The sequence below is a fragment of the Bubalus bubalis genome, chromosome 17 (genome assembly GCF_019923935.1).
Source record: "Bubalus bubalis isolate 160015118507 breed Murrah chromosome 17, NDDB_SH_1, whole genome shotgun sequence".
In the NCBI taxonomy this organism is placed as follows: domain Eukaryota; kingdom Metazoa; phylum Chordata; class Mammalia; order Artiodactyla; family Bovidae; genus Bubalus; species Bubalus bubalis.
The window spans coordinates 20,155,339-20,181,621 of NC_059173.1; the positions used below are offsets into that span (position 1 = coordinate 20,155,339).

Here is a 26,283-nt window from a genome sequence, read left to right on the forward strand (position 1 = left end):
GAGCATCAGGGTGGACGGTTACCGATTGTCAGCTGGTTCTTTTCCACAGGAGACAGGCTGAAAACGTTGGGGTTTTCTCCAGCATCGGTTTTATAAAAGGTTTCGATGTCGATGGAGAATTTCTCCACAAAAGGGCAAGTGAACCTGTGGGGGAAGGAGAGTATCCACCAGGACCCGGGCTTGGAGGGGTGGGCGTGGGTCGCTGGGTGGAGGATGAAGGCTGGAGTGGTGGGTGAGACCTGTCTGTTCTGTCCTCCTGGACCTTCACTGCATGCCAAGAAGAGCCAAGTCCAAGTTGGGGCCAGCGGGAGGGGTGGACTTACGAGGGGGGGGGAGTCATTGCAGGAAGTGGCTGGCAGCCTGTGTCCACGCGTGTGAGGCATGATGCGAATACGGTGTGGATGCAGTTAAGGTGGCACAGTACCAAATGGGCTGAATCTGGACCAGCACTTGGTGTGACATGCCACCCTCTCCCCTGTCCCCTAAGAAGCCAGGTGTGGCAACAGGGAGACAGCCTCTCTCTCTTGGCTGGAGATGAGCTCAGAGGAGAAAAGTACTGCTGGGAAGTGAACAACCTGGATGGATTCCCCAGCAAGTTCCAGGCCCTCACCCACCTGGACAAAGAAGCCCCAGAAGACTCGTGGGGACCCCACCTGTTCAGCACATGGGTGGCCCCCTCTCTCTTCTAATCAAGCAGTGCTCAGTTATATTGGGTGGGGGGCACAGAGTGAAAAGTGCCCCCTACCCAGGGGGATCCAAAGAAAGCCGTGCTCAACATGGCTTGTTATAAAATATCATCATAGTCGCTGAAGGTGTCAGGGTTGGAGGGAATCTCTGAGCCATCTGGGCTACCCTCAGTTCCTGTTTCTTCCCAGCTGGTGGACTGTCCTGCATTCCTAGGCAAACATTAAAGTGAGTCTGTGTTCCCTGAGCCTTCCCAGATGGCAAAGGAGTCTCAGATGGCCCTCACTGGACTCATGCCTTCCTGGGCTCCCCCCACTGGCAGGCTAGGAGGCACCTAGAGGTATAGCCTGCCCTCTCCTGTCTATTCCCCTGAGGGGGAACCTTCAGGGTACCACTTAGAATGGAGGCTCAGCTCCCTGGGAGCCAGGCAGCTGAGACTGTCTGGGGGGCCAGCGCCAGTATCTATGCCCCTGGGTTACTTCCTGGGAGGGCGACATGGGGCCGAGGGCAGGCTCACCTGGTTCGAGTGTAGGGGTAGGCGTTCCAGGACTCCTCCACCACCCGCAGGGCCGCCTTGGGCAGGATGGAGCGGAACCAGCTGGGGATGTGCATGCCCACATGGTACACCTTGTGCGTGTATTGCCCGGAGCCGCCGGGGCCATCTGTGTACGGCCGGTTCTCCAGGATCTCCACGCCGCTGCCTTCGCCGTGCGTCTCGTTCCGGCTCTTCTTCTGTGGGGACAAAAGCACGTGTGGGTCTGAAGCTCTCTGCAGAAGGGGGGAGGCTCGGGAGACCCAGGTGAGGGTGCTGAGTGCAGCAGGGCAGGGGCGGCTTTGGCCAACCAGGCTGGCTCCTTTTGGGTTACTTCAACACATCCTCCTCAAATACCTCCCCCTACAAGGCTCCACGTGTCCCAGCATTCATGCAGAAGACTGAAGGGCCACGGTTCCCTCTCCGAGCCCAGTACTGCACATGCAAACTCCTCCGTTCTGACTCCTGAATCTCCTGGGCCTGAAAGCGTCCCCAAGGTCAGGAGGAGGTGCTTGCTTTCTCACCTTTTAGCCAACATTGTACTGGAGGTTCTAGCCAGAGAAATTAGGCAAGAAAAAGCAATAGTAAGAGGCATTCGAATTGGAAAGAAGAAGTAGGGACTTCCCAGGTGGCATAGTGGTTAACACTGCAATCTCCCACTGCAGGGTGCCAGGTTCCGTCTCTGATCAGGGAAGTAGATCCCTCACGCCACGACGAAGAGTTTGCATGCCGCAAATACAGATTCTGCAATAAAGATTCCATGTGCCGCAACTAAGACCCGATGCAGCCAAAAAAATTTTTTTTATAAAGGAAGAAGTGGGGCTTCTCTAGTGACTCAGTGGTAAAGACTCTGCCTGCAAATAAGGGAAACATGGGTTGGATCCCTGGTCCAGAAGATCCCACATGCAGTGGAATAACAAAGCCCATGAGCCACAACTGCTGAGCCTGCGCTCCAGAGCCCATGCTCCACAGGAGAAGCCACTGCAGTAAGTCCAAGAACTGCAACTAGAGAAAGTCCTTGAAGAAACCAAGACCCGGCCCAGCCAAAAATAAAATAAATAAAAACATTTTTTTAAAGAAAGAAGTAAAACTATCTCAATTTGTTAATGACACAATCTTAAACACAGAAAAACCTAAAATCCTCCCAAATCTGTTAGATCTAATACATGAATTCAACGGAGTTGTAGGATACAAAATCAACACACAAGAACAAATAATGCAGAAAGGAAATAAAGAAATCATTTCCATTTACAATGGCGTCCAAAAGAATAAAATACTTAAGAATAAATTTAACCAAGGAGGAGCGAGAGTTGTATACAGAAAACTATAAAACATTACTGAAAGAAATTAAAGAAGGTTTAAAATAAATGGAAAAGACATCTGTGTTCATATGAATTGGAAGATTTAATATTGTGAAGATGTCAACACTCCCCAAAGCAATCCGTGGGTCGAATGTAATCCTTATCAAAATCCAATGGCCTTTTCAGTAGAAAGGGAAAAACTGATCCTAAAATTCATACAGAATTTTGAGGGATCTCAAATAGTCAAAACAATCTTGAAAATAAAACAAAGTTGGAAAGCTCACATTTTCTCATATCAAAACTTGCTAATAAGGACTTCCCTGGTAGTCCAGTGGTTAAGAATCCACCTTCCAAAGCAGGGGATGTGGGTTTGATCCCTGGTCAGGAGAAGGCAATGGCACCCCACTCCAGTACTCTTGCCTGGAAAATCCCATGGACAGAGGAGCCTGGTAGGCTGCAGTCCATGGGGTCGCGAAGAGTCGGACACGACTGAGCGACTTCACTTTTACTTTCCACTTTCATGCATTGGAGAAGGAAATGGCAACCCACTCCAGCGTTCTTGCCTGGAGAATCCCAGGGACGGGGGAGCCTGGTGGGCTGCCGTCTATGGGGTCGCACAGAGTCGGACACGACTGAAGCGACTTAGCAGCAGCAGCAGCAGGAAACTAAGATCCCACATCCTCCATGGTGTGGCCAATTTTAAAAAAAGTGCTATAAAACTATAGTAATCAAAACAGTGCAGCACTGGCATAGGACAAGTCTGTGTAATGGAAGTGAGAGTTTAGAAATAAATCCAATATTTACATACTATATTTACTGATTTTCAACAAGGGTGCCAAAACCATTCAATGGGAGAAGGAACAGTCTTTACAACAAATGCTGCTGGGACAATTAGATATCCACATGCCCACAATGCCATACCACATATAAAGAGGAACTCAAAACAGATCAAAGACCAACTTGTTAGAACTAAAAGCATAGAACTCTTAGGAGAAAATATTAGGGCAAATCTTCATGACCTTGGATTTGACAATGGTTTTTCAAATATGATACCCAAAGTATAGGCAGTCAGAGAAAAAAAATCTAAATTGGGCTTTATCAAAATTTAAGAAAGAACAGGGGCTTCTCTGATGGTCCAGTGGTTAAGGCACTGCACAAGCTTATGCTGCAAGGGGCACAGGTTTGATTCTGGTTTGGGAACTAGGACCCTGCATGGCATGAGGCACAGCCAAAAAAAAAAAAGAAACTTTTGTGTATCAAGGGATGCTATCAAGAGCGTGAAAGGACAACACAGAATGAAAGCAAAGTTTTTGTAAATAATACATCTGATAAATTATGTCCGTACAATGAAATGTGACATGGCCATAAAAAAGAAGGAAGTACGGACACATGTTACTACATGGTTGAACCCTGAAAACATGTTCAGTTAAAGAAATATACTGTATGACCCCACTTCTGTGAAATGCTTAGAACAGGCAAATTTAGAGAGTCAGAAAGTAGATTATTGGTTGCCTGGGTGTTGGGGGATAATGGAGAGTGACTTCTTTATGGGGTGATGAAAATGCTCTAAAATTGCGATAATTTCACAACTCTGAAAAGTGCTAAAAGCCACTAAACTGTACACTTTAAATGTGTGAATTGTGCAGTGTGGGACTTACATCTCAATAAGTCTGGTATAAAATCAAACAAACAAAGAAATAAAAACCAACCCTGCCTCCTGCACTCAACTAAGATTTCAGAGAGTTCAAACACAAGGAATGAGAAGGGGCCTTGGAGGCACTACCCAAGAGATGGAACGTCTAGGTCACCCCCAAGTGTCTCTCTGCCTCCAACGTCCTTCCTGGGGTCTGAAAGGTCGGGTTTCTGCTTTTGCACAAAACCTTCATGGTCAAGGTGCTAGTGACTTTAAACCCAGCATCTGTTTCCATGGCAACATGCTGGCATCACCAAGGTCATCTTCGGTCAGCTTCCTGGACAGCAGCTGTGCACACGCTGGCACGTGCACGCACCCCGAGTGCAGGCACACACCCACGCCCACAGGCATCCCCAACAGCACTGCCTCATCCTTGGGCACGACTCTCTTAGGGCACAAAGATGTACTATATCTCCATGTCCAGAGCCACTGGGTCCCCCTCAGAAAAAAAAAAAGACCCTGATTGAGGCCAAGGAGGGGTCAGAGCAGGGACATGCCCATTCCCTGCTCTTTAAAGGAGCTCCTGGAATGCGGCCCAGATTCTGTAATGAAAACAGTAACCGTTTCCTGGATGCCTTCCAAGCTCCCGCCTCTTACAGCATCCTTGTTGATTAGTGGTTGTGCTAAGTGCCTGCTATGTTCTTTCTCCTTTAGTTCCTGCAGCAGCCCCTTGAGAAAGGCGCAGGCCTGCTCTCACTCCCAATGTTCAGATGGGAAGGTGGAGGCCCAGAGAGGCAGTGACCCATCCGAGGCTACAGTTACTAAATGGCAGAGCCGGGACAAACTCAGACCTGTTAGATTCCGGGGCCTGCTCACCCACGGCATTGGGCACCTCAAGGAAAACGCCTCAGCACAGAGAGGTGCTAATAAACAGTTACTGAGCAAGTGGAGACTGTAGTCCTAACCCTGCAATCACCTTTCTCTCATCCTGGACAGGCTGCTTCCGCCTGGTGTCAGTTCCCAAAACCCTAGTCGGGGGTGGGGCTCCCTCTCTGCCTAAGGCCCAGGGTAGTGGGTTGCAGCCTCCCTGCCAGACCATGTCCACCTGGAATCTCAAACTGTGACCTTACTTGGGAATAGGGTCTTTGCGGATGGAATTAGTTAAGATGAGGTCATCTTAATGTAAATGGATTGGACAATTTAGGGTGGCCCCTATATTCAATGCGGAGAAGGCAATGGCACCCCACTCCAGTACTCTAGCCTGGAAAATCCCATGGACGGAGGAGCCTGGTGGGCTGCAGTCCATGGGGTGGCTAAGAGTCGGACACGACTGAGTGACTTCACGTTCACTTTTCACTTTCATGCACTGGAGAAGGAAATGGCAACCCACTCCAGTGTTCTTGCCTGGAGAATCTCAGGGACGGGGGAGCCTGGTGGGCTGCCTTCTATGGGGTCGCACAGAGTCAGACATGACTGAAGCAACTTAGCAGCAGCAGCAATATTCAATGAGAAGGCATCCTTCTCATTCTCATTCTCATAAGGCATCCTTATGAGAAAATAAAACGGGGGACACGTCCCTGGTGGTCCAGTGGTTAAGAATCTGCCTTGCAATGCAGGGGAAGGGGGTTCGATCCCTGGTCAGGAGATCCCACATGCCGAGGAGCAGCTAAGTCTGTGCCCACGTGCTGCAACGAAAGAGTCCGTGCACCACAACAGAAGACCCACGCGATGCAACGAAGATCCCATGTGACATGACTGGGACCTGACACAGCGAAAGAAAGAAGAGGAAACGGAGACACACACACACACAGGGAAGATGGATACAGACACACACAGAGGGCAGGGGGCCATGTGACAATGGAGGCAGAGACTGCAGTGAGACAGCCTTAAATTGAGAAATGCCGAGCATTGTTGGCCACCACCAGAAGCTAGGAGAGACAAGGAAGGATTCTCCCCAGCCTCCCAAAGCCTCCAGAGGGAGCATAGCCCCCTAACACCTTGATTTTGAACTTCTAACCTCCAGAACTTTGAGAGAATACATTTCCATTGCTTTAAGCCACCTAGTTTGCGGTGGTTTGTTACAACGGCCCCAGGGCATGGAATGAAGGTCTGGGGTTCCGGGTGGCTAGCGAGAAGAGGATGTGCAGGTCGGAGGGGCCAGGGCACAGGGAGTCTCTGAAGGTGCCCAGCCAGCTGGGATCTGAGGGCAGAGAAGGACAGAGAGGGAGCAGGGACGGGGGTGGGGTTGGGGGGGTCCTTCCTGCTTGGCCTTAGTGGGGCTGCACAGACCCCAGGTCCCAGGGTTGGGGCAGGGGAGAAGAGGTGGAGGGGAGGGCAGGCGGCGCTTGGTGCCTCCCCCGGGGACCATGGAAGGACAGGTAGGAGAGATAGGCCCGGCTCCCAGGGGCACAGATGCCCAGTGTGAGACCTGATGGGTCCCCCTGCCTACTCTACCCACACAGGCTGGGTGGAGAACCTTCCCCTCCTCCTGTGCTCCCCTGCCGCATCCCTGGAGCCTGGGGTATGCAAGAGAGAAGTCTGGGCCACCTGGCCCAGAAAAAGCCTGGTTCAGAAAAAGCCCTGGATGAAGGGGCGGGGAGGGGGTGGGTTTAAAAGATTCAAAGACCAAGAAACCCCCAGCCAATCAGGCAGCTCTCAGAGCTGTCCAGGGTCCTGGCCAAGCCGCTTCCGATCACTTCCTCCCTTTGCTGAGCACCTCCAAGGATGGAAGGCTCTTTCTCCACCAAACAGACTGATTTTTCTTCTTCTTTTGAAACCGTGAACAACATGTATATTGAATTTCATTCAGGCAGGTGCGAGGCACTGTGACACGTAAGCCCATCTTGTTCACAACCTCAGGGAGGAGGTGGTTTGTTCAGCAGGCAGGCCTCTTTCTAGTTGCCACCCCAGCTGGCAAGCGGGATCACTGGGCAATGGATGAATGGTCTTGCTCTTCTTTCTGCAGAAACAAAGCTGCCTTCCTTGATGGTCCATCCACCTCGTAAGGCCTAGCTCAGAAAGGAGGCCCTCCTGGAGCACTGGCCCCAAGCCCACGTGAGCACCGGGTTCCCGTGCCCCCAGGCCCACTGGTCTGGTCTCTATTCAGTGGGCTGCATACACATCTGTCTCCCTGCAGGCAATCCCAGGCACAAAAAGTGCTTTTCATTCATCTCTGTAGCCCAACCCTCAGCCACAGCCGGGCACAGAAGAGTCTGGTGAATTTAACTTCTTTTTTAAAGAAATATTTACTCATTTATTTATTGGGCAGTGCAGGGTCTTAGTTATGGCATGTGGGTTCTGGTTCCCTGACCAGGGATGGGACCCAGGACTCCTGCATTGGGAGCACGAATTCTTAGCCACTGGACCACCAGGGGAGTCCCTCAACTGAGTTTTTTAACAGCATTATTGAGGTATGACGGACAAACAGTAAACCATATATATGTAAAGGTACAGTCACTGAGCTGTGATGTGGGTCCACGCCCCTAAAACTGTCACGCAGTGGAGATAACGGGCATGTCCATCACCCCCACAGTGGATGGAGCCCCCCCCAGAACTTCAGGGCCAGAGGTGGGTAAGATAAATTCCAGAGTGGGAGAGAGGTGACTGGCCTTGGGAGGCAGACGGTGTCGGTGAGGCTGTAGGAGGCAACACACAGGATGCTGGGGACGTTTCACATTAACTGCAGCTACAGGAAAGATGTTGAAAAACAAGCAACTCGAAACAGGGGCTGCAGACAGATGGCAGGTGTTTGAGGAGCCCTGAGTCAGAGGTGGCTATATACTCAGAAAAGCCTGGGGTACCCTAGAAGCTGAAAGCCAGCCCCTGGGATCTTGATGTCCCCAGCCTCCCAGAAGAGCTGAGCCACCGGCTGTGGGCCAGGGCTCCCTGCCGGCTCAAGGAGGAATGAAGAAGCCACAGGACACACAGATCCTCTGGCAGATCAGCTGGTCCTTGAGCAGGCTGAGCCATCTCCCGAGTGCCTGGCGCTGGGGGGCTGATGCTAGTCTCGCCTCTCCCCACTCTCTAGGAATAATTATGGGGTAAGTGGTTCAAGAGGGAATCGAGTGGCACTTCTGAAGAGGCATGAAGCAAACAGCCCCCCAGAGAGGCTGAGTTTGCCTTCTGTTCTCTTCCCGGCCAAGCATTCCATGCAGTGCTCTGGGTCAAACTCGGAATGGATGTGGAGGCCCTGCCGGGCTCCCCCTGCCCTGCCATGATGGGGCCCTGCTTAGCTAGGGGCGGCACTGAGGCATCCTTGTACCCCGGAGAGCCAGAGCCAGGAGGGAAGCAGGTTCACAATCAGTCCCCCAAGTGGGACGAAGGCTGCCAGGCCAGGCAAAGGGCTGGGGCACCGAGAATGAGCGAGAGGCTGGCAGAGAAGCTGGGATGGGACTCCACCCTCCACTGAGCAGGACCCTAGCCAAGACCTCAAGGAGCAGGAGCTCTGGTCCCATCTGGGCCATAAGGATGCAATCCTGGGGCTCCCCATCCTGGGTTCCAGGCTACTCAGGCACTGAGTAGGGAGCCCAGCAATGTCTTGGATGGGGTGCTCATCTCTGGCTTTTCACAGGACCAATCATCCTCAAATCCATTTGTGTGCATGCTAAGTCGTTTAAGTTGTGTCCAACTCTTTGCAACTCTGTGGACTACAGTCTGCCAGGCTCCTCTGTCCTTGGGATTCTCCAGGCAAGAATACTGGAGGGGGTTGCCATGCCCTTCTCCATGGGATCTTTCCAACCTAGGGATCGAACAGGCATCTCTTACGTCTCTTGCACTGGCAGGTGGGTTCTTTACCACTAGCGTCACGTGGGAAACCCCAAAGTCACCTGTGACTCTGTAAATCAGCCACTTAGCCTAGGGTAGAGAGGAAAGTGTGTACCTGGAGCCAGGAGGCAGGCTGTGTGTTCCCGGACAAGTCATTGAACTTCTCTGGGCCTCACACCTTCCTGTCTGTCAAATGGGTTGTTGTGGACTGACTGTTTGTGTCCCCTGTCCCCCTATGTTGCAGCCCCAACCTCCAATGTGATGGTGCTGGGAGGTCAGGCCTTTGGGAGGTGTTTAGGTCATGAAGGTGGGGCCCTCACAATGGGATCAGTATAAAGAGACCCTCCCAAGGAGCTCCCTGGCTCCGTCCACTGTGTGAAGACACAGTGAGAAGGTGACCGTCTGTAAGCCTGGAAGAGAGCCCTCACCAGACACGGAATCTGTCAGCACCTTGATCTTGGACTTTCCAGCCGCCAGCACTGTGAGAAATAAACGTCTGTTGTTTAAGCTGCCTCATCTGCAGCATTTTACAGCCCAAGCTGATGAAACGCAAGGGTGATATCTGGATCAGTGAAAAGACGGGTGTTAAATACAGAGTGCGAGTCTTACACATGCTGCTAATACTGTGCTGGTGAGACAACCCAAACGCCACAAACATCTGCAGGGTGTTGCATGTGCCTGGCTTTGTGCTTGGAAGCCAGAGCTCGGGTGCAATTCACACACTGACCAGGAGCCCACTGAACAGACACTGCTGTGAAGGCCGCGGTGCCACCCCGCCCTGACGTTGGTGCTAAGAGCCGCTGTGGGCATGGTGGGGCCTGTCCTGGCCCCACCACCCACCTGTATCATGTACAGCTGGGCGATGCGGTACTCCTCCACGGTCATCGGCAGAGGAATCCGATATTCCTTTATAATCATCTTGGAGTCCAAGCCTTCCCGTCGATGGGGAACTGCGTGTTGGGACTTCTAGACGAGGTTCCTTAAATAACCATGACAAAATTCACCAAGGACCCCTGAGAGAGAAAGAGAGGACAGGAGAGTCACTTTCTGCAAAGGCTGGTGAGTACAGTGGCACAGGGAGGACCTAGTCTTGATCCCAAGTTAGAATTCTGACCTCAGTTCGGCCACAAGCCCACAGCATGACCTTGAGACCAACGTGTGACCTTGAGCAGGTTCCCTCTACCTCCCCAGCCTCCATTTTCCCTGTTGGCTCAGCAACTGTGTACTGGACATGTATAAACTGATCAGCCTGGTGGAAATAAAGGATTGTTCTCCTGCCAGCGAGAGCCAGGCAACAAGAGGGCATCACATCCCTTAAGAGTCAAGAGCATCGAGCTCCTGTTTTACTCGCAGGTCTAATAAGCGGCAGCCTCAGCTCTCCTGTGCTCTGGGGTAGCTGGAGGCAGGCATGGTGATAGCAGCAAGTGATGATGGCTGGCAAGAAGTCAGGACAGGGGCTTCCCTGCTGGTCCAGTGGTTAAGACTGTGCACTTCCCATGCGAGGGGCAAGGGTTTGATCCCTGCTTGGGGAGCTAAGATCCTGCATGCTGCATGGTCAAAATTTTTTTTAAAAGGGTACAACTTGAAAATATAAATAAAATGAAATATAATACATAAATAAAATATAATAAAAAATAAGAAGGCAGGACAAATGAAACTATGAAAAACAAATGTGAACAATTTTAAAAACTGGCGGTCTGGGACCCTTCAGCATCAGGGCAGTTGGTCCTGGTCCTGTCACTGGGCACAGATGGCAGCACTACTTCCAGCAGGAGACCTCGGGTTATCAAAGGAGGCGCCCTGACATGTAGTTTCAGTTCAATGCACCACCCACTGCTGACTGATACCTACTCTACTGTTGACATTGGGCTAGGTCTTGGAGGTAGAAGAGGAAAGTAAGATACACGGTGGGGTCGCACAGCATGTGAATTATGTATCAATAAAGCTCATTGAAAACATAAGCAAGGGGCTTCCCCTGGCAGTTCAGTGGTTATGATTCCGCCTTCCACCGCAAGGGGTGCAGGTTTGATCCCACCTGCCTAGCAGCCAAAAAAACAAAACATAAAATGGAAGCAATATTGTAACAAATTTAATAGACTTTAAAAATGGTGCACATTAAAAAAAATTTTTTTAATTAAAAGCTATAAGCAAGCAATGTATTCATAGCAGCTTGTATTTAACACAACAATATATTTGATGAAGACCTGCACCGAAAGGAATCATATTTTAAAAAACAAATTTAATCCTTGAAGGAGGCATATCCTCAGCGATCTGGAAAATGAAATCACCCATCAGAGTCTTTCCCCTAGATGGCAGGGGCTTCACTGTAAATATATTTGGTTACCCCTAGAGAGATCAGATGGTATTAACTGGAAGCTGAGTGAAGGCTTCCAAGACAGCCAGTGGCAGAATCAGGATAGTACTTCAGAAGGATCACACCGGGGATAGCAGTTGGTGAGGATTCACGGTGACTGGAGGCAGGGTGTCAGCTAAGTGATAAAAGTGAGGGACTGACCAGGCAGGCAGCTTCCCCAGGGCACCAAGTGTATGAGGCCTGAGCATCGCCCAGGCACTAATGCATTACTGGATAACTAACAAGACTGGGAAAAGCATATATACCAGAACTCCTGGGATAATCAGTACATAAGATGGAAAAGAAATCCCTTAATAAACCACCTAACAGGAGAGATGGAGCTGGGGGGTGTATATAAATAGGTCAGAGATGGCCCTGCATTATTAGCCCAAAATAACCCCCATGCTGTTGACTTCTTTACAGTAGGTAGGTCTGTATTGTGCTCAGTCCCTCAGACATGTCCGACTCTTTCTGACCCTATGGATTGTAGCCCACCAGGCTCCTCTGTCCAAGAGATTCTCCAGGCAACAATACTGGAGTGGGCTGCCATGCCCTCCTCCAGGGGATCTTCCCGACTCAGGGATCAAACCTGCGTCTCCCGCGCCGCCAGCACTGCAGGCAGACTCTTGACTGCTGAGCCTCCTGGGAAGCCCAGGCCGGACTATTAGCCCCCCTGCAAAACCTCCAGCATCAAACTCAACTTCTCACGTATCCAATTGCTTTAAATACAGTCCAGATAAGCATCTCTTTAGCCAATTAAGACTTCATCTATGGACTTCCTGGTGGTCCAGTGGTTGAGAATCTGCCTTCCAATTGCAGCAGACACGGGTCCTGTCCCTGGTCCAGGAAGATCCCACATGCCCCAGGGCATCTAAGACCCTGAGCCACAACGTTAGAGCCCAAGAGCTCTAGGGCTCATGCTCTGCAATAAAAGCAGTCTGTATGCAGCAATGAAGACTCAGTGCAGCCAAAAAAAAAAAAAAAAAGAGAGAGAGAGAGAGAAACAACCCCTGGGCTCAGCTGGGGGCAGCACAACACCTAGGTTGGCACTCTCAAGAGAGTAAGACACCAATTTGGGCACCTCCTCACACACACACACACACACACACACACACACACAAAACGAGAAAGAATTAATGTTTGAGAGGTTGGACGAAATGAGGACTGGAGCAAGGAAGGGAAAACCTAGGTTCAGTAAGTGTCATGTTTCCAAAGCGTTTCCGCTGTTTTGTGGGCTCCTTCTGCAGCAAGGGATAAATGCAATGACCGAGAACGACCTTGGGCAAGATCCACATTGTCTAAATAACAAAGAAGACAGATGCTAACAAAGAGGTCAGAGGCAAACTCTAAATGTTCTTGAGAAACTGTAGGAATCTAAGCAATCTGCCCTCTGGGCTCTTCAGAGCTCCACAGTAGATGACCTGCCCACACTCGCCCATACATAAGTCAGACCAAGTGTCTGCTGGTTTGCCTCCTGTGGCCTGCTAGGCACCAGGGCAGGCTGTGGGGCTCGACTACGCTTCTTCCTTCCGTGCGAGTGTGCTCAGTCGTGTCCGATTCTTTGCAACCTTATGGGCTATAGCCCTCCAGGCTCCTCTGTCCATGGGATTCTCCAGGCAAGAATACTGGAGTGGGTTGCCATGCCTTCCTCCAGGGGATCTTCCTGACCCAGGGATTGAACCTGCATCTCCTGTGGCTCCTGCACTGCAGGCAGATTCTTTACATTGAGCCACAGGAGAAGCCCATTTAACTGCATGGTAACTAACAATAGGGGAGAGGAATCAGAAATTAAGAGTGACACAAAATGTGCAGGCAAGACTTCCCTAGTGGTCCAGTGGTTAAGACTTCACCTTCCAATGCAGGCGGTGCGGGTTCGATCCCTGGTAGGGGAGCTAAGATCTCACATGCCCTTCGGCCAAAACATAAAACAGAGGCAATATTGTAATGAATTCAATAAAGATTTTTGGAAAAACTGGTCCACGTTAAAAAAAAAAGTCTTTAAAAAATGCACTGGCAGTCACAGTGGAGTTCCACCCTGGGATCTGAGGTCATAACCTGACAACGCCTTTCTCAGCTGTGTGACCTGTGCCTCAGACTCTCTATACACATAATGGGGATAACACCACCTGCTGTCCAGAGTCATTATCAGGGTCACCGAGATAAGGGCAGGTGAAGTGCTTGCATGCCAGGGGGTGTTCGTCACTCAGAGGGGATTTCAGAAAGGCTTTACAGAATGTGGAGCTTCCAGATGACATGAGTGGGGTTTCCTGGGTCTGTGAGATTCTGTTCAGCAGAGCAGGTGGGAGGAGGATGCTTTGGGAGAAGGAACAGCATGTGCAAAGGCCCTGGGGCAAGAACGTGACGCCCCATCTGAATGGTGCAACCCCGGGACTGTCACATGGTGTCCCTGGAGGATGGTACTGGGGCAGGGGTTGGGGTGCAAAGACCATTGGCAGCCACTGTCCCCAGGGCAGAACATGTTCAAGGCCTAGACGTGGCTACTCCCTGAAGCCAGGCATGACAGCCCACTCATGTGTGCATGGAGTCCAGTGTCAGGTTGAGTGGGAGCAGGGTGACAAATGATCTGCCTTTGCTTCCAGAAGGGCTTTCTCCCAGGGGAGGAAAGACACACTGGCCAGATGGGGTATGACCACAAAGCCCACTTTCTTAACTAGCACTTGTGCACATTAGTCAAGCTGTCCTTCCGAGCAGCCCTGGGGAAGGTCTGCAGTCATCCACGCCTGTCCGGGCTGATCTCTGGGAAGCCACCGGTGCTCTGCCTGTCTCAGGTCACTCTGCCTCGGCCAGAGGAGCAGCGCTCAGGAGAGGGATGGGCCATCTGGGGGTTTTCTTTCAAGGAGATCACTCTGAAGGGCCTGGCAGTCTCTTGCCTCATCGGGTACTTGCATTTTATTTACTTAAAATCAGATCTGTTTCTTTCTACACCTACACTAGTCAGTTCAGACAACCATCCTGACTTCCTGTTGATGGAGGAGTAGGGGCACTTCCGTTCTCAAAATGACACAGAATGACTAAAGACACAGAAAAGTCACCATGGCCGTGAAACGAGGAAATGGTTGCACCCTAACCACAGTCCGTGAAGGACAGCAGCCAGACGCCACAAGGCCCGAGCTGTCAGCAAGGGACATGCTGAGAGCTAACATGTGCCACCTCGGACCTCCAAACAAATAACATCACCTCCTGGAAGACACAGAACCATGGAGTCTAGGGCTGTGGATGACCCCAGGGGAAGACAGCCATCACCCCACATTTTGTTTTCTACTTTAAGTTTTTAAAAGTTATTTTTATTTATTGTTAGGCTGTGGGCTTCCCTGGTAGCTCAGCTGGTAAAGAATTCACCTGCAGTGCAGGAGACCCCAGTTTGATTCCTGGATTGGGAAGATTCACTGGAGAAGGGATAGGCTATTCACTCCAGTACTTTTGGGCTTCCCTGGTGGCTCAGCTGGTAAAGAATCTGCCTGCAATGTGGGAGACCTGGGTTTGATCCATGGGTTGGGAAGATCCCCTGGAGAAGGGAATGGCTACCCACTCCAGTATTCTGGCCTGGAGAACTCCATGAACTGTATAGTCTATGGGGTAGCAAAGAGTCAGACACGACTGAGCGACTTTCACTTTCATTAGGCTGCAGTGGGTCTTAGTTGCAGTATGCAGGCTTTCAACTGCAGCACGCGGGATCTTAGTTCCCTGGCCAGGGATGGAACCCAGGCCCCTCACATTGGGAGCATGGAGTATTATTAACCTCTGGACCACCAAATAAGTCCCTTCTTTTCTATTTTTTTTATTGAATTATTACATAGATCCAGAAACATGCACATAAGTACACATCGGTATATTTTCACATACTGAACACACCTATGTGACCAGAACCCAGGTCAAAAAACAGAAACAACCCAGAGCCCCCACTTCAATCCACCAAGGCACAACCTCCCCAACCATGGACAACCACTGTCCTGCCTTTTGCCTGTTTTGTATTTTGTACTAGGTTGAAGCCTGGGCTTCCCAGGTAGTGGTAAAGAATACGCCTGCCAATGCAGGAGATATAAAAGACACAGGTTCAATCCCTGGGTCAGGAAGATCTTCTAGAGGAGGAAGTGGCAACCCAGTCCAGTATCCTTGCCTGGAGAATCCCAAGGACAGAGGAGCCTGGCAGGCTACAGTCGGTGGGGTCTCAAAGAGTCAGACATGACTGAAGCAATTTCGCATGCATGCACTAGGTTGAAGCCTACAAAATTGCCAATATCCAACTGTCTTTGACCCACCAAATGAGCAATTTCATATGAAATCATGCTGTAAGTGCACTTTTGATTCTAAGCTGCTTTTGAAACATCATGATCCCAGGGTTCATCCAATTTGCTGCATGTGATTGTAGAGGGCTCAGTCTCATTGCTATCTAGCATTTCACTCCGCATATATGCTATAATTGATTTAACTATTCCATCGTTGATGGGCATTTGGGTAATTTTCAATTTGGAGCTTATTGGGAATAGGGCTGCTGTGAACAACTGAATACACTTACAAATGCAATTTTACATTATGGAATGGACGGGGAGTGACAGTTGATGGACCAATATGCCATTTCTATGTCAGAACTTAGTTTTCCAAGGAAAGGAGTGAATGGGGCTTGGGAGGGAGGCAGGGCAGTGAGGGGATGGATAATAAGACAGAGAATCAGAGACTTAAAGAGCTTTTTTATGAACCACAATGACTGCATGAACCCCCAAACCTGAGAGAGCTGGAATCCATGGGCACAGGATAAATAATAGCTCTGGGAGGGAGACAATAAATTAGCCCAAAATGCAGCTGCAGACTGCCCTGGATCATTCCCTGAATTTCCTGCAAGCTTCTATTTAGAAGGCAGCTACAGAACAATAATAAGAAAGAAATTCACATAGGTCGTGTGCATCGCGGGTGGGGGGCGGGAAATGACGAACATGCATCACAGGAGGAATCATCCAGAAAAATGCAGAAAGATTTCAGAAAAACAGCTCTCCCTTGAGTCAGAGAAATTACAGATATAATCTCTTAGAAACAAGTTGGGGCAGAGGAGTGGAAGAAAGTAAACAAATTTAAACAAGAAATTATTGGATAACAGAAGAGATGAAAGCTGAAAGGCTGGTAAGCAGAGTTCAGGGGAAAATGGAAAAGAAAAATACATACATCACAGATACTTTTTAGAGCCTTATCATAAGCAATGAATAAAGAGGCAAAACATAGTGTGAACAATTAAGGATGGTAGGCGGGCTTGAGAAACTCACAGAAGATTAAGTGAAGACTAATAAGACAAAATGACAGATATGGGAGGCAGAAGGACATCCAACATATATATAATTGGTATGCTTCTCTGAGAAAATAGAATAATCGAATGGAAGTGGGAGAAGTATTCAAATATATAATGAAAAAAATTTCCTGAAATAAAAAAAGGTTTGACTCTGCAGATTAACTGCCATTCTGCAGTCCAGGAAAACCTGATGGTGTAACAAACATCAAGACATCCTTAAAAACCTGGTTGAGCTTAAAGGATAAAGAATCATACAACCAGGGTGGATGTGGAGATGGTTGAGGACAATCAAAATCCTCCTCAGCAACACAATTTCAAAACACAGTGGAGCAATATCTACAGAGTTCTAAGAGAAGGAAAATGTAAGCCAGAATTTTTATATCCAGCTAAACTGTCCTTTAAGCATACAGTGAATAGACATTCTGAAACATGAATTTAGGAGCTTAGACATCCATGAGGTGTCTTTAACATTGCCTGATACTAAAATCCATTCAACCCAAAGATAAATAAGAGTAAGATCATCAATGGAGAGATCCTGGTGAATACTAAGTCATATTTTTGAAATCATGACAGTTATGGTTACTGAATAAAACACAAAGACCTTGACATGGTATATAAATAATATAACTAAGAAAAATTGAGAATGGAAGAACAGAAGTTGACAATAATTTCCTCAACTTCCATGGCATGGAAGTTGATTCATTATGTAGATTAAAAAACAAATGAGGAGTGAATAGTTGGAGCACAGGAATTCTTAGAGCAGTAGAATTACTGGACATGATGCTACCGTGCTGGATGCACATCATCCTACATTTGTCAAAACACATAGATGGTACAACACAAAAAGCGTGACCCTTAAAGGAAACTATGGCCTTTGAGTCTGGGTGAACTCCGCGAGTTGGTGATGGACAGGGAGGCCCGGCGTGCTGCGATTCATGGGGTTGCAAAGAGTCGGACACGACTGAGCAACTGAACTGAACTGAACTGAACTGATGGACTCTGGGTGGTAACAATACATCGATGTAGTGTCATCGGTTGTAATGAACCACTCCAGTGGGGGTGTTGATAACAGGGGAGGCTGTGCTTGTATAGGTGGGGGTGGGGAGTATATGGAGAATCTCTGTACCTTCCTCTCAATTTTGCTGTGAATTTAAAACGTCCAACTCACACCTTTTAAAGTTTTTCTCTCAGAAAGTAGATTAGAGGTTAGCAGGGGCAAGGGAGAAGAGGGGAATGGTGAGTCATTATTGAATGCTTACAGAGTTTCAATTTTGGTGATAAAAAAAATCCTGAAAATAGCAGTGGGGATAGTTGTTCAACACTGTAAATGTTCCAATGCCACACAATTTTACACTTAAAAAGTGGTTAAAAAGGCAAATTTTGTCATATATAAATATATATCACAATTTAAAAAATTAATGTAATAGGCCAAAAACCATTGAATTGTACATTTTAAATGTGAATTGTATGGGATGTGAATTATATCTAACAAACCTCTTAAGGGAATTCCCTCATGGTCCAGTGGTTAAGACTCTGTGCTTCCACTGCAGGGGGCACAGGTGCTATTCCTAATCAGGGAACCTACAAGCCTGGTGGTGAAGACAAAATAATAATAGTAATAATAATAATAATAAAGCTGTTAAGTTTGCTTCCTCTTTTCTCATCTTAACTCTAACCTGTTAGAAACTATTATCACTGAAGAAATGTTGAAATGTTTGAATAAATGTTTTTCTGAAGTTTAACAAATACATGCAAATAGGTGATTTGCCGTTGGTTAAATTCAAGTAAAATTAAATTTGATCTTTATTTTTAAAATGCATGCAGAGGGGCTTCCTTAACAGTCCAGTGGTTAAGACTCTGCATGTCCAATGCGGGGGACCCAGGTTCAATCCCTGGTTGGGGAACTAAGATCCCATATGCTGTGCAGCGCAGCCATAAACGAAAAATAAACAAAATGCATAAATACATAAAAAAGCATATTTTAGAGCATTAAAATATTATAGCATTTTTAAAAAAGCTTTTACTGCTCTGTACATATCTGTATCATGCCATGCATATCTATACAGAATCTGGATAAGTGTTCAATGGATGCTGTGCACACACACGCTAAGTCACTTCAGTTGTGTCTGACTCTTTGCAACCCTATGGACGATAGACCGCCAGGCCCTTCTGTCCATGGGATTCTCCAAGCAAGAATATTGGAGTGGGTTGCCATGCTCTCATTCAGGGGAACTTCCCAACCCAGGGATCGAACTCAAGTCTCTTATGTCTCCTGCATTGGCAGGGTGGCTCTTTACCACTAGCGCCACCTGGGAAGCCTGGATGCCGGAGAGGGTTATTGCAAATTGACGGAATTTTGGGCAACTTTTACTAGCACTTTTCTTTATCGCTCACTTTTTCATGAGGCAGCTGCAAGAGTGTGAGCAGTATGTGTATAGCCGGCCAGAGAAGGTCATCTGCGTAGTTGTGAAAATGATGAACTCTGAGTCAGTCAGACCTTCTGCCACCTCCCAGCAGTGACTGTAGGCAAACTGCTTAATCTCTTTGCTCTTTCATTTGATCTTCTACAAAATAAGAGGTGAGAATAGCACCTACCCCATTGGGCTATCTTGTGGATTAAATGAGATTGTGCCCATAAAACACTTTAGTCCGGTTCCAGCCAGCACTCAGCTTAGCAATTAGGAGGCGCTGCTGTGCTGAGCAGGGTCTGGAAGGCAGGTGCCTGGGGAACAGAGTCCGTGGGCGCCTGGCTGGGCTGCCAGGTGCAGGCACAGGTGCAGACACTACACCCACCAGCATCAGGGAAAGACAGCCCAGCACCCAGGACAACAGTGTCCACACGACGAATGGCAGGTGCTGGTTGGCTTTGCAGCCAGAATGCAGACCTGGTTAGGGCACACAGGAGTCCCTGTGTTCCCTCTCCGGCTGAGTCTGGAGCCCGGGGTGGGGCACAGACAGACCCCAGCCCCCTAAAGAGAGAAGGCAGTGTGACTTGGCCTCCGCCTGTCCACTGTGCCTCCTCACCCAGCCCTGAACCCTCAGATGATCTCATTACACCCACTCTGGCTGCCTGGGCTCGAGAGGCAGACTCACATTTCATCTTGGTCCCTGCTGGAGTCGTGATGGGTTAGACAGAATTATATTTTACTGCCTTCCACAGGGCAGCTTTTGGGGCTAGAATAATGAGACGGAAGAAAGAAATATACAAGTCTGCAGAGGCTCGCCTGCGTGGGAAGCCAGGCAAGGAGTCTGTGTGACCGTCACCCACAAACCACTACTTTCCCCCCAGCCTCTCTGCAAGAACAGTGACAGACCTCCTAGAGGGCCCCTCAGATGTGGCCCAAGGCTCTAGAAAAGCCTTGGGTTTCCAGAATCCCTGTATTCATGACCTTAGAAAAGACTCCCAGGCTCCATGTTCATCAGGAAACAGCAGAAGGGCCAGGTGATGTCAGAGTGGGGGCCACTTGGCATGGCAATCAGGGAGGCCACGAGGGGCGGAACCACCTCTGGTCAAGATGCACAGCTGACTGTGTCCTGCTGGGCCCAGAGCCCTGGCTCGGGCTGGGAGCTGGGGAGGGCAAGGGTGGGGGCTGACCCTCCCCCTTTCAGGTAGCTCATCCCATGAGAACTAACACGGGAAGACAGAGAAAATGGGTCTGCAGTTGACCCAGAATATCTGATTCTGCCCAAGGGCTTGTGGACAGGACAGCTCTTGGGACCTCTCTAGCTGAGAGTTCAAAGGTCTCTAGGGACCCCGGGTTGGGGGGGGGGGGCATTATCAGAGAAGATTGGTGGATTATTAAGGTTTGGCTCAGAAGGGTGGGCAGCTAGGAAGAAACAACAGTGGCTCTGAGCGGAGGCCAGGGCAAGACACCCGGACTGGGAGGGGGAGCGAGAGAATTGAGTTTACAGAGAACCTAATCTGTTTTTCCGTGATTAGCCGGGGTTTGACGTCACAGATGGAATTTAGGAGTGAGGCTGTGCAGAGGCAGCGGAGGATGGAATCCATCCAAATACAATTCAGCTGCATTCTGGCCATTAGGTCTGGAAGTTCCTCCAAGCCAGGCCAGCGGAGCCTGCCTACACATTCACAACAGAGGAGGGGACGGTTGGTGGGGAAGGGAGGGGCCCTGGGCACATTGGGAACGAACTTTCTGGATCCCCTGGGTCTCTCTGCTGCTGTCTTTAGGAAGCCCCCTTCTTCTGCTCTCTGCTTCCCCAGCCTACGGGCCCCCAACCAGGGGCCAAAGTGGGTATATATTAAAAGAACTTCAGCTGCCCCCATGTGGGCAACTCCTTCCCTCCATACCTCCTCCTGCCATCCAGATCCAGGGACGGCAGGCTCCAGATGAATGGGAGAGGGTGTAAAGAGGAAAGGGGCAGTGTCCCAGGGACCAGCGCACCAGGCCCTGGGTGGAGTGGATGAGGGGTGGTGCGGGGAGAGTGTGACCACTAATTAGCTGCCTCTCTGTCCCCTGGGGTAAAAGCAGGAGCAGACATATGCCCCCATGAAATTCTGAGCTGGAAGGAACAGGGCAGAGGCTTGCTATTTCTGCCCCAAAGTAGTCTCACCTTTATCCGTTAGACACTGGACTTCCTCCAAGGTTATGGGGAACAGTATAGGACACGCCCGTTCCAGTCCAACCCTCACTTTATAAATGGGGAGACTGACGCCTGGATTTCACAGGTGTGAAGAGCTGGAGGACACAGACTCCCTCCGTGTCCTGTAACCTTAGAAGATGATGACACAGCACCCTGCAGCTTGAGTGCTGAAGGGGCCCCGTGGAGCCCCAAAGCCCCGAGCACCCCTGCAGTCACTGACATCCCAGGAAAGGCCACACGTCTCCTCGCTGTTTCCCTGCAGTGCCAACCTGGGGACGACTGCCAAGCCACTGCGGGACTCAGTCATCAGCCCTTCCCTCCGGGGACAGGGGCCACCTGGGGGCAGCTCACAGTGCTCTGCAGGCTGGGCATGCTGGGTGGTGGGGGTGGGACCCTTGGGATGTGTGCGAGGCTTCTGCAGCATAAGGTCTGTAACACCCCAACTCTAACAGCAGCCGGGGCTGAGCAGCGAGGACTTTTTATCGCTATGGTGCAGAGAGCAAAGCAGGTTCCCAGAGGGCTGGCGCCCTCAAGGACAGCCACAACACTAAGGGCGAGGGGCACCCCACTTTCCCCAATTTCATGACTCCTACTCCCTGCCAGCTCCAACCCTGCTTGTTGGGAAACAAAGAAAGGAGATGTGCAGGTGAGGAAATTCAAACTGAAGTCCCCCAGGGACTTTCTTGGGGGGCAGGGGTCCAGTGGTTAAGACTCCAAGCTGCCCATTCAGGGGACATGGGTTTGATCCCTGGTCAGGGAACTAAGATTCCCTCATGCTGTGGAGTGTGGCCAAAAAAGATTAAAAAAAAAAACAAAACAAGATCCAGATCCTCCAAGATGAGCAAGAGGGGTACTAGCCAGAACTCACCCCACCCCTTCTGCTGATCACCCTGTGGGGACCCTGCTGGTCACTGCCACCAAGACCAGCACCCTGATGGCCTCCCGGGAGCCAGCCACTCCCCGCTCTTAGCACTGAGCACAGCTCAAAGGAGGTGGGGCCGTTCACACAGAATGCCACTGGATGCTTAGAGGTCATAACAGAAACATACACCCAGAGGGACCTGAGCTGACAGTCTGGCTCCAAGCTGTGGCTCACACAGCTGTCACCTGGGGGATGGCTCAGAGGTTCTGGCTCCTGGTGGCCTCCCCTGGGTGGTACCACTGCGGCACCCAGGTCACTTTCTTATGTTGGCAGTACCCACATCTGTTCACCTAAGCTCCTGCATCTGGGCCTCAGGGGAGTCCGCTGGCCTTAGAGATGAGCACCCCTTGAGGGGAGACTGTCCCCCAGCTACTGGGTCAGGAGGAGGAGGAACCCACCAAACCAGATGCTAGGAGGTGGGAGCACCTCCAGGTTAGTGGGGGAGCCGGGAGCTCTGCTTAAGCTGGTGTTCAGAAGGCCATCCATTACAGGCTGGGGTTCTGCTGCAGGCCGTGCCCCAGGGCACCTCCGCTCATGAGTCCCCTGGGAAACATAAGCTTCTGGGCAGCAGAGTTAATAAGAAAAACCGGTAATGAGAGCCAGACCTGAGATTTTCACCCAAACTGGGACGACCCCTTATGTGACGATAACGATGTGATAATGACAACATGAAATAAACATCAGGCTCCCAGCACTGAATGCTCACTTCTCAGACCAGCCTGGGCTCCAGGGGCTTGTGGACACCTCAGAGGACTCAGCACCTGGCAATCTTGCCCCAGTGATTCTGCTCCTACACCCACCCCAGCTATTTTATACCTTCTCCTCAACTGTTCTTCTCCTTTATTCCCTCAAATTCCCATGCTGTTGCTGCTGCTGCTGCTAAGCACTTCAGTCGTGTCCGACTCTGTGCGACCCCATAGACGGCAGCCCACCAGGCTCCCCCCGTCCCTGGGATTCTCCAGGCAAGAACACTGGAGTGGGTGGCTATTTCCTTCTCCAATGCATGAAAGTGAAAAGTGAACGTGAAGTCACTCAGTCGTGTCCGACTCTTAGCTACCTCATGGACTGCAGCCCACCAGGCTCCTCCGTCCATGGGATTTTCCAGGCAAGAGTACTGGAGTGGGGTGCCATCGCCTTCTCCAAATTCCCACCCTAGAATCCACTAATCCACCAGTACCTATTGCTCCTGCTATGAATACAAAGGAAGAGCATCATGGCTCCCAAGAGAGGTCAACCTCTTGAGCACTGAGTCCCATCCTCGTCATTTAAGAACCTTCTTCTGGACTTCCCTGGTGGTCCAGCGATTAAGAATCTGCCTGCCAAGGCAGGGGACATGGGTTCAATTCCTAGTCTGGGAAGATCCTACATGCTTTGGGGCAACTAAGCCTGTGTATCACAACTACAGAGCCTGTGCTCCAGAGCCCAAGAATCACAACTATTGAGCCTGTGTGCCACAACTACTGAGCCAGCACTCTAGAGATACAGTGCTCTGCAACAAGTCTCCCCACAACTAGAGAAAGCCCTTGCACAGCAACAAAGACCCAGTGCGGTAGAAAGAACCTTTTCCTGATGGGCAGAACTGAACAGACATTTTTCTTCTTTTTGGCCATGCTGCATGGCATGTGGGATCTTAGTTCCTCAACCAGGGATTGAACTCATGTCTCCTGCAGTGGAAGCACAGGGTCCTAACCACTGGACCGTCAGAGAACTCCATTAATAGACATTTTTCTGAAGAAGCCATACAGATGGCCAGCAGGCACGCGAACAGATGCTCAACATCACTAATCATTTGGGAAATGAAAATCGAAACCATCAAGAGCTATCACCTCTCGCCTGTCAGAATGGCTGTCATCAAAAAGACCACAAACAACAAATGCTGGAGAGAGTGTGGAGAAAAGGGTACACGTGAACACTGTTGGTGGGAATATAAACTGGTGCAGCCACTGTGTAAAACAATATGGAGTTTCCTCAAAACACTAAAAATAGAATTAGCATGTTGTTTTGTTGTTTAGTCACTCAGTGGCGTCTGACTGTTTGCAACCTATGGATTGTGGCCCATCAGGCTCCTCCATCCATGAGATTTTCTAGGCAAGAACACTGAAGTGGGTTGCCAGTCCCTTCTCCAGAATTACCACAAGATCCAACAATCCCACTCCTCGGTATAAATTTGAAGAAAATGAAGACATTATTTTGAAAAGATATATGCACCCCAATGTTCATAACAGCATTATTTACAATTGCCAAAATATGAAAGCAATCTAAGTGTCCACCAACAGATGAATGGATAAAGAAGCTGTGGTGTATATGAAAGTGAAAGTCACTCAGTTATGTCTGACTCCTTTCAACCCAGTGGACTGCAGCCTGCCAGGCTTCTCTGTCCAGGGAATTATCTAAGCAAGAACACTGGAGTGGTTGACCCTTCCCTTCTCCAGGGGATCTTCCCAACCCAGGGATCGAACCCAGGTCTTGATCCACTATATACACACACAATAGAACACTGCTGCTGCTGCTGCGTCGCTTCAGTCGTGTCCGACCCTGTGTGGCCCCCATAGACGGCAGCCCACCAGGCTCCCCCGTCCCTGGGATTCTCCAGGCAAGAACACTGGAGTGGGTTGCCATTTCCTTCTCCAATGCATGAAAGTGAAAAGTCAAAGTGAAGTCACTCAGTCGTGTCCGACTCTTCGCGACCCCATGGACTGCAGCCCACCAGGCTCCTCTGTCCATGGGATTTTCCAGGCAAGAGTACTGGAGTGGGGTGCCATTGCCTTCTTTGCAATAGAACACTATTCAGCTATAAAAAATAATGAAATTTTGCCATTTGCCACAACATGGGTTGACTTGGAAGGTATTAGGCTTAGCGAAATAAGTCAGAGAAAGACAAATACTGTATGTTGTCACTTATATGTGGAATCTAAAAATAAAACTAATAAATGTAACAAAACAGACACAGAGAACAAACCAATGGATGCCAGTAGGGATGGGCAAGCTAGAAGTGGGGAATCAACAGGCACAAACTAGGCAGCATAAAATAAATAAGATACAGGGTATATTGTACAGCACACGGAATATAGCCAATATTTTATACTAACTTTAAATGGGGTATAAATGTATAAAATACTGAACCTCTATGTTTTACACCTGAAACCAACATAATGTTGTAAATCAACTGTACTTTAATTTAAAAAAACAAATGAAAATTAAAGAGCAGGGCTTCCCTGGTGGCTCAGTGGTAAAGAATACGTCTGCCAATGCAGAAGACACAAGTTTGATCCCTGGTCTGGGAAGATCCCACATCTGAGAACAACTAGGCTAGTGTGCCACAACTACTGAGCCTGTGCTCTGGAGCCTGGGAGCCACAACTACCGAGCTCAGGTGCTGCAGCTACCGAAGCCCTGGCACCCGAGAGCCTGTGCTCCACAACGAGAGAAGCCACTGCAAAGAGAGGCCCGCATACTGCAACGAAGAGTAGCCCCCATTTGAGGCAACTAGAGAAAAGTCAGCACAGCAATGAAGACCCAGCACAGCCAAAAATAACTAAATAATAAATAAATAAATAAATATTTAGAAATTTAAAGATCAGAAAAAAAGAACCTTCTCCTAAATTAACTCTCTCCTATCAGTTTCTGTCTGTCTACAGCAGCCCCCTGTCCCATCAGCATGCAAATGTGCTGGTAATAGGTCCCATATTTACAAAAAACCCCTAATAGCTTGCTTTCTTTTTTAAAATTTTTTAAAAATTTATTTTTATTTATTTGGCTGCTCTGGGTCTTAGCTTCGGCACACAGGATTTTTTAGTTGCAGCATGGGAACTCTTAGTTGTGGCATGTGGGATCTAATTCCCCAACCAGGGATCAAACCCTCACCCCCTGCACTGGGAGTGTGGAATCTCAGCCACTGGTCCACCAGGGGAGTCCCTTGATATCTTTTTTAAGCTAACACTTTTGAGATATAATTAGTACGTAAAAATCTACTAGTTGTAGGTGTACAACAGAAAGATTTGATCCCACAGCTCTCTACACCCCAGTTCCTCTTGGAACCATCCCATCTCTCCACTCCCCATTATAGCAAAAATCCTCTCCAGAGCTAGCTATTCCTGGGATTTCAGCCCACTACATCCCCGAAGCTGCATCAGTCAAGGCCATGACCAGGTGGCTAAGCCGGTGGCCAGCTCTCAGTCCTCGTATTTCCACTCT

The 26,283-nt window shown here is 49.4% G+C and overlaps 1 protein-coding gene across 18 annotated transcripts in view; it reads right to left on the reverse strand.

Moving 5' to 3' along the window:
• PITPNM2 (phosphatidylinositol transfer protein membrane associated 2) overlaps positions 1-26,283 on the reverse strand; it is a 159,753-nt gene that overhangs the window by 27,768 nt on the left and 105,702 nt on the right. For 10 of the 18 annotated variants that reach the window (XM_025267755.3, XM_025267753.3, XM_025267751.3 and 7 more), the window contains 3 exons: positions 9,755-9,927; positions 1,202-1,416; positions 23-144 (listed from right to left, as the gene is read on the reverse strand). In XM_025267755.3, the coding sequence (XP_025123540.1) occupies positions 23-144; positions 1,202-1,416; positions 9,755-9,832 (415 nt within the window). In that variant the 5' untranslated portion in view covers positions 9,833-9,927. The remainder of the gene's footprint in view (positions 1-22; positions 145-1,201; positions 1,417-9,754; positions 9,928-26,283) is intronic. The other 8 variants (XM_025267759.3, XM_025267741.3, XM_044930258.2 and 5 more) reach the window with 1 other exon arrangement.